This window comes from Lithobates pipiens, unplaced genomic scaffold (assembly GCF_037356315.1).
Source record: "Lithobates pipiens isolate NorthernLeopardFrog02 unplaced genomic scaffold, aLitPip1_a1.2 Scaffold_8, whole genome shotgun sequence".
Lineage (NCBI taxonomy): Eukaryota > Metazoa > Chordata > Amphibia > Anura > Ranidae > Lithobates > Lithobates pipiens.
Window position 1 is genome coordinate 174,957,822 of NW_027507903.1, and position 15,038 is coordinate 174,972,859.

The window sequence follows — 15,038 nt, forward strand, 5'->3', positions numbered from 1 at the left end:
CAGACCCTTATCCGAGCACGCTACCCGGCCGGCCAGGAAAGGGGGTGGGGACGAGCGAGCGGGTCCCCCTCCTGAGCCGTACCAGGCCGTGTGCCCTCAACATGAGGGGGTGCCTTGGGGAAGGGGGGGCGTGCGGCCCCCCCCACCCCAAAGCACCTTGTCCCCATGTAGATGAGGACAAGGGCCTCTTCCCGACAACCCTGGCCGTTGGTTGTCGGGGTCTGCGGGCGGGGGGGCTCATCGGAATCCGGGAGCCCCCTTTAATAAGGGGGGCCCCCGGATACCGGCCCCCCACCCTATGTGAATGAGTATGGGGTGCAATGTACCCTACCCATTCACCTGTAAAATAAAGTAAAAAAAACACAACGCACAAGATAAAATAGTTTATTGCACAGCTCCGGGGGGTCTTCTGTCTTCGGGGGTCTTCTCGCCGGACTCCTCCGCTATCTTCTGCTAGCTCTTTTACTAGCGGAGGAGCCGGCTTTCTTCTTCGCCGCCGCCCTCTTCTTCCGACTTCGGGGGTCTTGTCCCCCTCTTCGGTTCTTCTTGCCGGGCCACCGCTTCTTCTTCCAGCTCTTTTACTAGCGGTGGCCCGGTCTTCTGTCGCCGTCGCCTTCCGTCAGAAGACCAGGCCGTCCTGAAGTCATGTTGTCCCTGTGTGAACCGAGCCTAAGGCTGAACTTAGCTCACAGTAATGATTACAGGGGAGAAATGTAAGCGTTAGGGTGGACTTCCAGTTTAACTAAAAAAGTACCAAGATACATTATTCCTGAGGCTCCCAGGTTGCCGCTTATATACCAGCTCCCAAAAATCCACAAAGACAACCATTGTCCTCCTTGAAGACCCATATTAACCTAGCTGCCATAACCCTCTTCATCAGTGGGCGGTCCGGTTTCCGATAATAGTGGTCTCTGCAGAGGATTCACCGCAAGATCACTTATATAGGGGCAGAAGAGGAACCTCCCTCCCACCGCTCTCCGGTGCCTCCATTGCTTACTGGAGTCAAAGTGTCACTTCTGCCCATAGCTCTTTAAGGGCAATTTTTTTTTAGATCACAACATTTTTATTTATTTTTTATTGAATTTTAGTGTAAATATGAGATCTGAGGTCTTTTTGACCCCAGATCTCATATTTAAGAGGTCCTGACTTTTTTTCTATTACGAGGGATGTCTTGTAATAGGAATAAAAATTACTTTATTTTTACACTGTTCTTTAAATAAAAAATAAAAATAAAAAAAAGTCTAATAAAATCACGCGAGGGTAAATGTTTGTCACCATTCCACAAGCGGGTGCAATTTTGAAGCGTGACATGTTGGGTATCAAGTTACTAGGCGTAACATTATCTTTCACAATAAAAAAAATTTGGGCTAACTTTACTATAATATATCTATTAAAGTGTATTTTTTAAAATGTATTTTTTTCCAACAAAAGACCGTTTTATTCTCTAGGATGTTGGAGAGAAAAAAAAGAAGGCATAAATGTTATTAAGCTAACAAATCTTTCGGTATCTATACAAGCGTCAAACTGATCCAAGCCCTTATCTGGATTATATTTTAGGCCAAGTCCCTCAATTCATTAGTGTTAAATGTCTCATCACTCAAGTTGAAGACCCCTGGCCTATTGATCCCTCTTTTGCCTCCCTCTAGGACGTCTCTTTGTAACGCAATATGTTGCAAATGTGGAGCTTCCCCCTGTTGGGATCCCCTTGATGTTGGGGTATCCACAGCTGGTTCCAATGCTGTCCCCCCAGGGCCAAAAGGCCTTCTGTGGAGAGTCCAACCACCCCTCCTGAATAGTCCTGGTGGGTCCCCATGTTCCCTCCGTGGAAAACACCTTGGGTGGTGGGGGCTATCCCCAAGGGGCAGCTTATGCATATTTAACGCAATTACGCCAATATGGAAGAGTACGTCCAACAATCTGAACTTGTACCCAACGGTGCTTATTGGAGGAGAGGGATAAAAAAAGTAGAAATAAGCATACAAACACTATAGCTTTGATGGATTTCAAGAGATTACAGATCTTGAGCACATCATTTAAAAAAAATAAAAAATTGGCCTATTCTATTGAGGGATAAGACACTAGGCAGTCTTCTCCCTAAACACCACAAATGTATCCAATGTATCTACTGGAGGGCACCAACCTTAAGAAATAAAATCTCTAATATTTACAATCTCCCCCAAGGCTTTGTACCTTTTTAGATACCACCTGATTTAAAGTGCAAAGTCTGTAGGAAAACCAATATTAGGAGTAAGAAAATAGAGACATGCAAATCCATATATCTCTATCTATCTATCTATATCTAAAAAGGGGGGGGGGGGGGGTTCCAAAACAGTTTAGAACCTATCACAATAGAGATCCTAGTCTGGCCTCTTTGTGGAATAGATGGGGTTGAATCGCATTGCCAAAAATTAAACAGAATGGATCTTTTAATTAAATGCTCTCAATCCCACAAGTATTAATGTGGATATTGATTTGAACTGCCCAATTATTAATTGTGATGGTGTTAAAATCATTTTCAATTCCATAGTTCTCTTCAGTTGGGTTTTCTTTTTTGTAATATAAAATGGTACCAATTTTTTCGTGCATTACCATTTTTAATCCACAAGATGGTGTAGTTTCATTTTTCAATTACTATTAGCCACATAGTGGTTTATATCATCCTATTTGATAGTACCATTTATATAGATTTGTAGTTGGTATCTAGTTCCTACCCCTAGATTGGGTTAGTTTGAACAGTTTAATACTAATCAAAAATGTAATTATAAAAAAAAAAAAAAAAAAAAAACACTTTAGACTAATCAGTTGTTAATAAAGCATTGTGTATTGTCATAGCAGCTTTTATATTGGTCTATGAACCATTAACAAGGATTGAAGAGGAGGATTTGATATCCTTTTACGGCGGTTGTATAAAAAGGAGGAAATGTTCGATCACATGAAACCCAATGACATCAGGCGTTGCTGACGAAACGCATCGGGTTGGGTAGTACGCAACATGTCACTTTTGCCATCCTTTGGGATGCAGGTGGAATCCGATCGGCATCCCTGTTCGTTTTATGAGCTCATATTGATCGGCAACATTGTAAGCGTCACTATAGTTGCGATGCAAATTTACAAACTGCACTATATCTTTTCTTCCTAAACATTTGATTTACCATACCATTGCCTAGTGGGTGTGCATCTACATGGGCCGTTTTCTCTTCCCTTGGAGGATACATCTCTGCTTTACATGCTTATTATGGCTACTTGTGATAGTGGTTACGTACGTTCGGCGAGTAGGATGTTTGCGTAGGGCAGCCTGGGGCCCTCCAGCTGTTGCAGAACTACACTTCCCATCATACCTCTGGGAGAAATTGCCTGGTAATACCTCATGGGAAATGTAGTTCCATAACAGCTGGAGGGCTACTGGTTACCTACCCCTGGCCTAGGGGATGGTGGAAGAAGGCACTTGCATATACATATTGTATGGACTACATGGTGGACTGGTGGCGGTGTATAGACATTATACATATACAACTTATAAAATGTAAGAGTTGTTTTGGTTACATTTAATATTATAATTGGGTTTGTATTAATTATTAGAGAGAGCGGTATGAAAATAGTTTTCCTTTTACGATTTAGGGTTTTGAGATGCAGTACGGGCTGCTCTATGTTTAGTACTCATTAATATTATATTAAAAGTTTTTGGGGTTGATCCAGAGTGCACAGGTCGAGGGTTTTTGTTTTAAGCCCTTTAACCATTTTCAGACCGGACCAATTTGCTGGTCAAAGACCAGACCACTTTTTGCGATTCGGCACTGCGTCGCTTTAACTGACAATTGCGCGGTCGTGCGACGTGGCTCCCAAACAAAATTAACGTCCTTTTTTTCCCACAAATAGAGCTTTCTTTTGGTGGTATTTGATCACCCCTGCGGTTTTTATTTTTTGCGCTATAAACAAAAATAGAGCGATAATTTTGAAAAAAAAAACGCATTATTTTTTACTTTTTGTAATAATAAATATCCCCCAAAAATATATAAAAAAACATTTTTTTCCCTCAGTTTAGGCCGATACGTATTCTTCTACATATTTTTGGTGAAAAAAAAAATCGCAATAAGCGATTATTGGTTTGCGCAAAAGTTATAGCGTTTACAAAATAGGGATAGTTTTATAGCATTTTTATTAATAATTTTTTATTATTTTTTTTTTTACTAGTAATGGCGGCGATCTGCGATTTTTATTGTGACTGCGACATTGTGGGGGACCCATCGGACATTTTTGACACATTTTTGGGACCATTGTCATTTATACAGTAATCACTGCTATATAAATGCAGTGATTCCTGTGTAAATGACACTGGCAGTGAAAGGGTTAACCAGTGGGTGGCAGTGTAGGGGTTAAGTGTTCCTAGGGGTGTGTTACTAACTGTGGGGGGGGGGGGGGTTGGGCTTTCATTTAGTGTACACTGATCTCTGCTCCAATCACATGGAGCAGAGATCAGCGTCAGTAGTTGCTAGGCAGAATGGAAAAATGTTGTTTATACAGCATTTCCTCCATTTGGCCGCTCCGTGAGACGATCGCGGGGATGCCTGCGGCGATCGAGTCCGCGGGTCCCGCGACCGGACTCACGGGGGTCCCGACCAGCGTACATGTACGCCAATATGCCTGCCCGTGCCATTCTGTCGACGTACATCGTCGTGCGCTGGTCGGGAAGTGGTTAAAAAAGGTATAGGTTTGCACTTTTTTGCAGAATCATACTTACCTAGGCGTCTCTGCACCGAGACCTGTGTGCGTTCGCGAGTCGGGCTGCGCTCTCAGTGGTCATCCTGTGACCTGTGAGGTGTCCCAGAATATGGGAGAGGAGTCTCCACCTAGGCAGTGAGAGCTGGGTGCCTTGTAAAAACTAGGGACCCCCCCACTTAAGTCTGCTAGTGAACAGCAGTATACAGGGACCCCCAGCTGGCAGTATCCTTCACAGTTGTGTGCTCATGTGCCCCTAGCCAGACGGAGAGCCTGCCTTGTGTCCCTCCTTGTTGCACTGGAGTGCAAATAGTTTCAGCTGCCACCGCCACCAGAAGCCTCAGGGAAAAAAAATCCAGAACTTTTACACTTTATAAGGATGGCCTCCAGCTCTGCCCTATGAAACGTTTCTGGTTCTGCCGGGTGTACCTTGCTGTGGCAGAGAAGAAAAAAAAAACCTGGGGAACTACACAATCTCAATAGCTACAACAGCCCAGAGACCAGGCTTCCCACTCAGCAACACAGAACCATTGCCCCTAGAGGCCAAGAGCAAAAACAGCACCTTAGCTATAGCTGATTGCACTTAAAAGTAGCCCAAACCACAGGACACCTATATTTTCTCCTCAGGATCCAGCCAAAGACAATGTCAAGGATGCAATCTTCACCCATCACAGAGGGCTATGTCCATCCAGACACTAAAGGACTCAATCCCCTTTTCTTTTGGGGTCCACTGCCTTGAACCTGTACAGCATCCTACTGGAACACCTTGATCAGTACTGCGCAAAGTTGTGTGTCTGCAGAGTCCAGCATCAACTGGATGCAATAGAGGCAATCCCTGCTTAGACATCTATAGGAGTGTCAGGGCTCGGGTACCATTATTACAATGAAGGATTAATAAAGCTCTAACAGTTTGTGTAGCGCTTTACAACATGAGGGCAGACAGTACAGTTAGAATGCAATTCAATACAGGAGGAATCAGAGGGCCCTGCTCGTTAGAGCTTACAACCTAGAAGGGAGGGTCAAGCGATACAAAAAAGGTAATAACTCTGGGAGAATGAGCTGATGGAGAAAAGGAAAATACAGTTAAGTGTGGGTAGGATAAGCTTCTATGAAGAGGAGGGTTTTCAGGGATCGTCTAAAAACTAATAGAGTAGGAGGTAAATCAGACAGATTGGGGTAAGGAGTTCCATAGGATTGGAGAGGCTCTTGAAAAGTTCAAGAGACGAGCATGAGGAGGTGACGAGGGAACTAGAGAGCAGGAGGTCTTGAGATGAACAAAGAACGATTAGGTTGGTATTTTGAGACTAGGCTAGTGATGTAGCTAGGGGCCAAATTGTGGATGGCTTTAGAAGTAGCTGGTATTTTGAATTTGTTGGGTGAGCGGAAGCCAGTGGAGAGATTCGACAGGGAGAAATAGAAACAGAGCGATTGGTAAGGTGGATGAGTCTGGCAGCAGCATTCATGATGGATTGAAGGGAGGGGGGACTGCGTAGAGGTAAGCCAATGAGAAGGGAATTGCAGTAGTCAAGGTGAGAGATGACCAGGCAGTGAATTATGATCTTTGTTGTGGAATTTTTTAGAAAGGGGCGTATTTTGGAGATGTTGCAGAGGTTGAGGCGGCAAGATTTGAACAGCGTTTGGAAGTGGGGCTTAAAAAGGAGAGTTTAGAGTGCAGGACTACACCTAGGATTAGAGGTCGACCGATATGGGTTTTTCTCTGGCCGATGCCGATATTTAGAAATCCTGGCGGCCGATAGCCGATATATGATGCCGGTTTTTTTGGGCCGATATGTTAGGCCGATTTTTTTTTTTTTAAATCCCCCTTGATCTTATAAAATCTAACACACCTTTCCCACTGGGACATTTTTCAGGCGCTTTTGGGCTAAAAATAGCGCCTGTAAAGTGCCTGCAAAACGGCTCCCCTGCAGTCTGTGTGAAAGACAGTGCTTTCACACTGAGTGCCCGTTCACACAGGGGCGACACGACTAGCAGCGCGACTCACAGACGCGACCTGCACACGACCTGCACACGACTTCAGCAGCGACTTGCAAAACGACGACTGTATAGAAGTCAATGCAAGTCGCCTGAAGTCGCCCCAAAAATAGTACAGGAACCTTTTTCTAAGTCGGAGCAACTTGAGTCACTCCTATTAGAACGGTTCCATAGTACAGAACGGAGCGCGACTTGTCAGGCGACTAAGTCACCTGACAAGTCGCGGTAGTGTGAACGGGCACAAAGGCGATGCGCTGGCAGGATCTTAAAAAAAGTCCTGCAAGCAGCACGTTTGGAGTAGTGTATACCACTCCTCCACCACTCCTGCCCATTGATATGAATGGGCACCACTGCCGAAGCGCATGCAATGCGATTTGGCAGCGGTGCTTCACGGGCGCATTTAACCTCTCTCGGCCGCTAGCTGGGTTTTATGTGCCCCACTAGCAGCCAAATAGCGCCGCTAAAATGATGGTAAAGAGCCGCTAAAACTTGCAGCGTTTTACCATCAACGCCTACCCGCTCCAGTGTGAAAGCGGCCTTCATAAGCGATACAGAAAATTTTACATTTAAACATTTATTAAACAAAACAAACCTCCAATCAGTTTACTTGTATGTATGATTTAGATAAAAAAAAAAAAAAAACCTATATATTAAATAAAAACAGGTAGTCAAAACTTTTGGACGAAAAAAAAAAAAATGGGCTAACTTTACGGTTTTAAAATTTTTTATATTTTTTTAAAAATAGTGTATTTTTTCCCCAAAAAAATGCATTTGAAAGACCTCTGTGCAAATGCCGTGTGACATAAAATATTGCAACAACCGTCATTTTATTCCCTAGAATCTCTGCTAAAAAAAATATATATATAATTTTTGGGGGGTCTAAGTGATTTTCTGGCAGAAAATACAGGATTTTTACTTGTAAGCAACAAGTGTCAGAAAAGATTTAGTCTTTAAATGGTTAAACTGAGAACTTCTACACACAGAGATGATTTCATTCATTCAAGTGTAAACATTGTATCATTTTGTTCTTTTCTTGGCAGGCTGCCCAGAGAGGAGGAAAGTCGTTTCTATGACGACTCAGGCAACTTACACTGACTTCTATTACAGAAGTCATTTCCAAGTCCCGCTGTTCTAAATCAGCCTTTTTATCAGCTCAATCGGCCGATGCTGATTAATTAAAAAACGGCAAATATCGGCCGATATATCGGTCGACCTCTACCTAGGATCTTGGCATGCGGGGAGGGGCTTATAGTTGTGCCATCAATTTAAACAGATCAGGTGAAGTGGCACGTCGGGGAGGAAAAATTATAAGTTCAGTTTGCATCCAAATGTACCAGTGTCGTTTTCTGCAGTGTTCTCATTTACATTTTGCCTACCAGCAGATGCAGTGTATGATACATTTAAGCCATGCCTCTGTATTGAGGATGAGCTGACCACCCGCCCCGCCCTCCTTTAAAAATGGGCGGCGTCTATAATATGCCTGTAAATTGACACCGTTTTCCCCATGTTTAGAACAAAACCACAGCAAAATTACATTTATAAAAAAAATAAAAAAAGTCATTCAAAACGGATAGCGGCTGTAATGAATTGTCTCACGGAGGCACTCTGATTTTCCTGCGGCCTGCCAGGGCCTGGTAATGGACTGTAAAGGGGGGGGGGGGCCATGCCGTTTTTTTTTGTTTTTTTTATAGTTTTATCTATATTGCAGAGACCCACCAATTCATTCCAGCTGCGATCAGTTTTAAGTGACTTTTCTTTAGCAATGTCAATTTGCTGTGGTACTTTTCTAAACAAGGGAAAACTTCACCACTTTACAGGCATCCTATAGACATCCCTCAGAGATGATATTTAAAAAGGAATTTTTAATTTTTATTGTTTCAGTTTAAGCATTATTAAAATCGCTGCTCCCGAAAAAAAATTCAGTTTTTAAAACTTTGTTTTCCATCAATACATGTCCCCTGGGGCAGGACTCAGGTCCCCAAACTCTTTTTATGACAATAACTTGTATATAAGCCTTTAAAATGAGCGCTTTTGGTTTTTCATGCCAGTGTCCTATAGACTTTAATGGGGTTCTGTGCCTTTCGAATTTGCCGTGAACACTGCATAATGTTCGTTGTACGCCGAACAACCAAAGTTCGGGCCGAACTGTTCGCCCATCCCTACTCTGGATAACTGTAACAGTTACCAGTGTGCTTATGTCAGCCCTTAGCCAATCTTTTAAATGCCCAAGTTCAACTTTCAGGTAGAATTTCATATGCTTCTCTCACTTAACTCTCACTGTAAATTGGAATTTTTACCTGTTTGAAAATTTTAAAAATGCTTTCCGATTCTATCACTTCCTGTAGATCATATCCCATTACGCATTGCCTTAGCGCATCACAGAACAGGGCATAGATTGCCACTCTGGACTACACCTCCCTCATACCACCTTGTTTTATTTCCACCCACTTTCCTACCTCTCCCCTTAAAGCGGAGTTCCACCTAAAAATGGAACTTCTGCTTTAAGTTCTGGTGACCTGGCATGTCATTTTTTTGGGGGGGGGGGGGGGTTACCCAGTTTTGACAAGCACCCAGCTCCCACTTCCTCTCCTGGCGCCGAGCAGAAGTTCTCCTCTCCCTTCCTACAATCTTCTGGGACATGTCACAGGTCCCAGAAGATTGCCCGGCCATTCACAATGTGCAGCGCGGGTCACACCTGGCTATGAAGCCACAGCCGGGCCGTCACAGTTACAATGCAGTGCCGAGGGGAAAGAGGAGTAAGCCTTTGTGCACCCGCATCGCTGGTCCATGGGACAGGCGAGTACGTTTATTAAAAAAGTCAGCAGCTACAGTTTTTGAAGCTGCTGACTTTTAAATGGGTGGAACTCAGCTTTAAGGCAGTGGTTCTCAACACCTGTCCTCAGGACCCACTGACAGGCCATATTTTAAATATTGCCTTGGGGAGATGCAGACTAGACTACTGCAAATACTGAGCAACAATTGATATCACCTGTGATACACTTCAGTTATCTTGCAAACCTGGCCTGTCAGTGGGACCTGAGGACAGGAGTTGAGAACCACTGCCTTCAGGTGACCGAACACATTACAATCTGATTGTACAATCTCATTTAGATCCATCATCAGCACTGTAGTGTAAGGGCCTGTCTGATTTGATACAAACTGAATGGCTTGTTCAGATGGGTCCTCCTATTCCATAGTTTTATAGTTTTGATAAATCTAGGAGGAAATTGTAGAGAGTGTATGGTCATCTTCATAAAAGCACATAAAGGAGTGGACAGAGCCGTCAGGAGCTGTCAGGCGCAATTCACATCTCTGCATGCTTTTTCTTTGGCTGTTTTGGGGCGTTTTCTGTCCCAAAAAAGCTCAAGGACTTGAAAAGCAGCGCGTGGAGCTTTTTTTAACCACACCTTTTGGTGCTCTTGCATTGCATTTGTTGCTTGGCAGACGTGCACCTGCTACCTGTGCTTGGGATACTATTAACATTTAAAACGGCAATGCAAGTACACTGCGCATTTCCAAAACAGGCAGCAAAGTGTGCATTTTCAGTGCAGTTTGCCACGAGTTGAGAAATGCGCAGATGTGAATGGAGCCTCGTTGTTTTTGTTTAAAATATTACAATTTGACTTTCAGGTTTTATTCACACCTAGCGTAGCGGGAGCGCACTTTTTTTTTTTTTTTTTTGCCGTTTTTCCTGCGACACGTATAAGGCAGTAAATTGATTTCAATGGGCTGCCCTACATACAGCAAAGTAGCTCATGGGACATTTTGGCTTATTTCAGTTTGCACATTTTTTTTACTGTATTTGTTTCTGTGTTTGGCATGATGTTAAGAATGAATGGCAGTAAAAGTGTGACTAGTTAATTTAAGGTGAATAAAAGGTGGCCATACACTATATAATCTGATTGCAGTGTCTCTGTATAATCCCCTTTAGATTTTCAATCCAATATAATAAAGAGGACACACCTGTCGATCCAATCACTCAGGTAGACCCTTGCACTACATAGTTAATTGTAGATCTAAAGGAGATTCTACAAATTGTATGGTGTAAGGTGGTGAGCTTAACAGACTTCCAGGGACTCGCTTGTTTTCAATAATATAGCTTTGCTCCAAAAGGCTGTTCTGTGCTCACTCAGCTCCTGCACACTCTGCCACATGAACGATCTATGCAAGAAGGTCCCTCTCCTGGAGGGAGAGGGCAGACGCACTGTGTGCGTTAAAGAGGTCAGCTGGTGAACTACTTCCTTGTACCCTTTTTGTTTTCTGTCCCAAATTTCAGGACAGGCAATGGAGGTTTTCTACAGGGGACTAGATGCAAGGTAAGGCCTGTCCTAAAAGACAGAGAAAGCCTTTTCTTTTCTGCAACAATGGTACATAATTGGTACAGCATTAATGCGTACAGCACCTAGGCAACTGCAGTTTTAAACAGAGGCCAAGATGACACGGTCTCTTCAGACAGAAATGATTAGTTTCCATTTTTCTCTATAAAAAGTGCAAGAAAAAGAAATCTACTTACCACAGAAATGTTTAGCGTTCCCACATGGGGTTCTGTTCCAGGATGGCAAACATAAATGGTACGATTGCATTGGGGTGCAATATTTGGCGAGTAGGTCACAGATTTAACATCGGTCAATCCTTTAGCCCATGCAGAGGAACTCACAAGCCACATAAATGCAAAAATTATTGTGATGATAAAATCCTAGAAAAGAATAGTCGCAGGTATTATTATTTTTTTGTTTAAGTGCAACTTTTTGATAAAGCAAACCTTTGCCCAGACTATGGACATTTACCTATTCTTAAAATTCCTAAATGAAAATAAACAAAAACACACAAAAAAAAAAAAAAAAATGAATTAAAAACAAAACTATCCCCAATTTCTCTAGCTGCTTGCACTGTGAGTAATTAATCCTCCAAAGATCACAACATAGACTCTAAAGTCCCGTTTACTCAGTTATTAACAGCTTGGAAACACCTGCTGTTTGTTTACATTAGAAGGCTGGCAAGATTCTGCTCTTGATAGAAAATAGCTGAGATTTCTGTGCCTCTGTTACAAATTAAGAAGATGAATTTCTCTATAATTCCTATAACTACTGGGGTGAGAAAGGGCTTGTATTAAATTGCTTTTACAACTGGTTTTGAATAGACAAATACCTTAGCGTGCATGATTTGGGCAAAGGTTCTTTTAAATGTCTATAAATAGTTTTTGGGTGAAACATTGGTCAGTTGTGCGATTCAAAACAATTGTCAAATCCCATCCATTTTTTTTTGATGCTACCCAAATTGAAACATTTCTAATGCCATAGCAAAAAAAAAAAAAAAAAAGAAAAAAAAAAAGCTTAACTGTAAAATCCTTTACTTGGAGTACATCACGGGACACAGAGCCATAGTTATTAACTATATGGGTATATAGCAGTGATGGTGAACCTTGGCACCCCAGATGTTTTGGAACTACATTTCCCATAATGCTCTTGCACTCCAGTGTAGTTGATCACGGGAAATGTAGTTCCAAAACATCTGTGGTGCCAAGGTACACCATCACTGGTATATAGGCACCTTCAGGTGATGGACACTGGCACACCCAATACAGTGAGTGAGTGACTTGTATAGGGCTACCTATGCAAATTGAATCGCCTCAGGGCGCTTTCTTGCCACCAGAGCCCATCTGCGGCTTTGCGCGGTCCTTTACCCCGTAAGGTCCCGACACACTTACAAAAACATACAACATTGACATTCACATATTAAGGCCAATTTTTTTTTTATACAAGAAGTTCACTCCCTATATAACCCCTCCTCCTACCAGGAGTACCTCAGTTTTGTAGCAAAGCAATATATGCAAATCACAAAAGAGGGGAGGGACCTCTGTGTCCCGTGATATACTCCAAGAAAAGGATTTTACAGGTAAGCCGTTAAAATCCTATTTTCTTTATCGTACATCACAGGATACAGAGCCATAGTTAACCATATGGAACGTCCCATAGCAATGCTATTTGATGGGAGGGAGAGAACCCGTAGGGCGCCAAAAGACTTAAGGACCTATACTGCTGCCTGCAGCACGCCGTGCCCAAAGGCGATATCCTCATGCCTTTGTACATCTACCTGATAGAACCTGGTGAACGTATGCACTGAAGACCAAGTTGCAGCCTTACAGATCTGAGCCATGGAGACCTGGTGATGCACTGCCCAAAAAGCACTAATTGCTCTGGCAGAGTGCGCTTTGACTTGAAAAGGTCGGCATTTCACCCTTTAAACCATAAGCCTGAATTATAACTTGCCGAAATCCACTTAGAAATAGTGGATCTCGACGCTGCCTGACTTTTCCTAGGACCCTCTGGCAGCACAAATAGGACATCAGTCTTCCGGATCTGAACAGTCATCTCTAAACAAACCTTGACTGCTCTCACCACATCATCAAGACAATGTTGCGACTTCTCTTCCCTAGAACATGGTTTTGGAAAAAATTATGGTAGGAGGAGACCAGAGACCACTTTAGGCAGAAAACTTGGGACGAGGACGCAACACAACCCTGTCCTCGTGAATAATCAAATATGGCTCGTTACAAGAAAGAGCAGCAAATTCTGAAAGAAGGACCAAGGGAGTATGTATGCTTTATCGGTTCAAAGGGCTGTTTTTGTAACACTGACAAAACTAAGTTCAAGTCCCAAGAATTCAAAGGGTGATCTAACTGGCGGATTAAGCCGCAATCACCACATGCATAAAAAGCAGACCAAAGAATGCGAAGCAAGCGGTCTTTGAAATAAGACTGATAAGGCCAACTTCATCTCTACTCCCAATTGTAGAAAGGCAAGAATTCTGCCTATGCTTATTTCCGAGGGTGCCAACCCTTGGACTCACACCAGGAAACATAAGCCCTCCAGACTCTATAATATAGGACTCTGGAAGCTGGCTTCATTGCATTAATCAAGAGAGAGACACCTGACCAGGATAGCCCATGTTGCTTCAGAATGTGGGTTCAATAGCCAAGCTGTTTAACTTTAGAGTTTGTAAGGTAGGATGGAATATCGGCCCCTGTGAGTAGGTCTGGACATAGTGGAAGAACCATGGCTCCCCCACCGCAATCTTTACAATTTCTGCATACCAGGACCTTCTGGGCCATGCTGGGGCTACAAGAATTACTGGCTCTTTCCAGCTTGATCCTGCAAAGAAGTAGTGGCAGCAACTGAATAGGGGGAAAATGCATAAATCAGTGAGACCTGATCCCATGGGGGTCACCAACGCATCTGTTCTGCATGCAAGTGGATCCCTTGTTCTGGACACAAAGTTGACCAACTTCATGTTGAATCTGGATGCCAGAAGATCTAAGTCTGGAGTCCCCCTTTTTTGGCAAACAGCCAGAAAAATGTTGGGGGTGAAGGGACCATTCCCCCGGGAGCAACTGCTGGCGGCTCAAGAAGTACGCTTGCCAATTCTTCACTCCCGGAATGAAAACTGTCAATAGGCATGGAACATACATTTCTGCCCAAGTTAGGATATGGTTCACCTCCCTCTGCGCTGAGACTCTTGGTGCCCCCTTGGTGATTTGATATAAGCCACCGCTGTGGCATTGTCGGATTGGATCCTGACAGGACAACCTCGTAACCTGAATGCCCAGTCCTTCAGAGCCAGACGTGCTGCCCGAATCTCTAGGATGTTGATGGGCAAGGTTCTTTACCGTTGTCCCTGACAGTTGCCTTTTCTAGCACTGCTCCCCAACGTGAAAGGCATCCGTCGTTACCACCTACCAGATAACTGGCCTGAAGGGCTTTCCTTTCAGCAGAGTCTGGGTTACCAACAACAAACTAAGGCTCTGGGACACCTTTGGGGACAGCCGCATTGTCAAGACTAGAGTTTGAAAAGTTGTTTTAAGCAGACGGGATACTGTTTTTCAACAGTCTCGAATAGAACTAGGCATAGGGAACCGCTTCAAATGAAGCCTTCTTTCCTAACAACTTCACACAAAGGTGAATGGAGGGATCTCTTTTCGACCTGACCATCTGCACCAGCTCTCTTATGGGGTTGATCTTTGCCTGAGGCAAGAACACCTTTTTCTGGGCTGCAGCTATGATCAGACCCAAATACTCCAGCCTTTTTAGCGGTTTTAAGGAAGACTTCTCTAGGTTGAGAATCCAACCCAGATTTTTCCAGGTATGTGGTTGTAATGCGCACACTTTGCTCCAAATGGGCCACAGACTGGTCTATTAGCAATAGACCGACCAGGTACGCCAAAACAGTTATGCCCTGCGCCCTTAACCTGGCTAGAGGTGGAGCCATAACTTTTGCAAATACCCGGGGTGCTGTAGCCAGCCTGAAGGGCATAGCTACAAACTGAAAAATGA

The 15,038-nt window shown here is 43.5% G+C and overlaps 1 protein-coding gene across 1 annotated transcript in view; it reads right to left on the reverse strand.

Moving 5' to 3' along the window:
- Window positions 1-15,038, reverse strand: part of SYPL1 (synaptophysin like 1) — a gene marked incomplete in the record, with an annotated part of 82,905 nt that overhangs the window by 14,220 nt on the left and 53,647 nt on the right. The window contains 1 exon segment of the mRNA XM_077468337.1: window positions 11,222-11,404. Within this exon segment, the coding sequence (XP_077324463.1) occupies window positions 11,222-11,404 (183 nt within the window).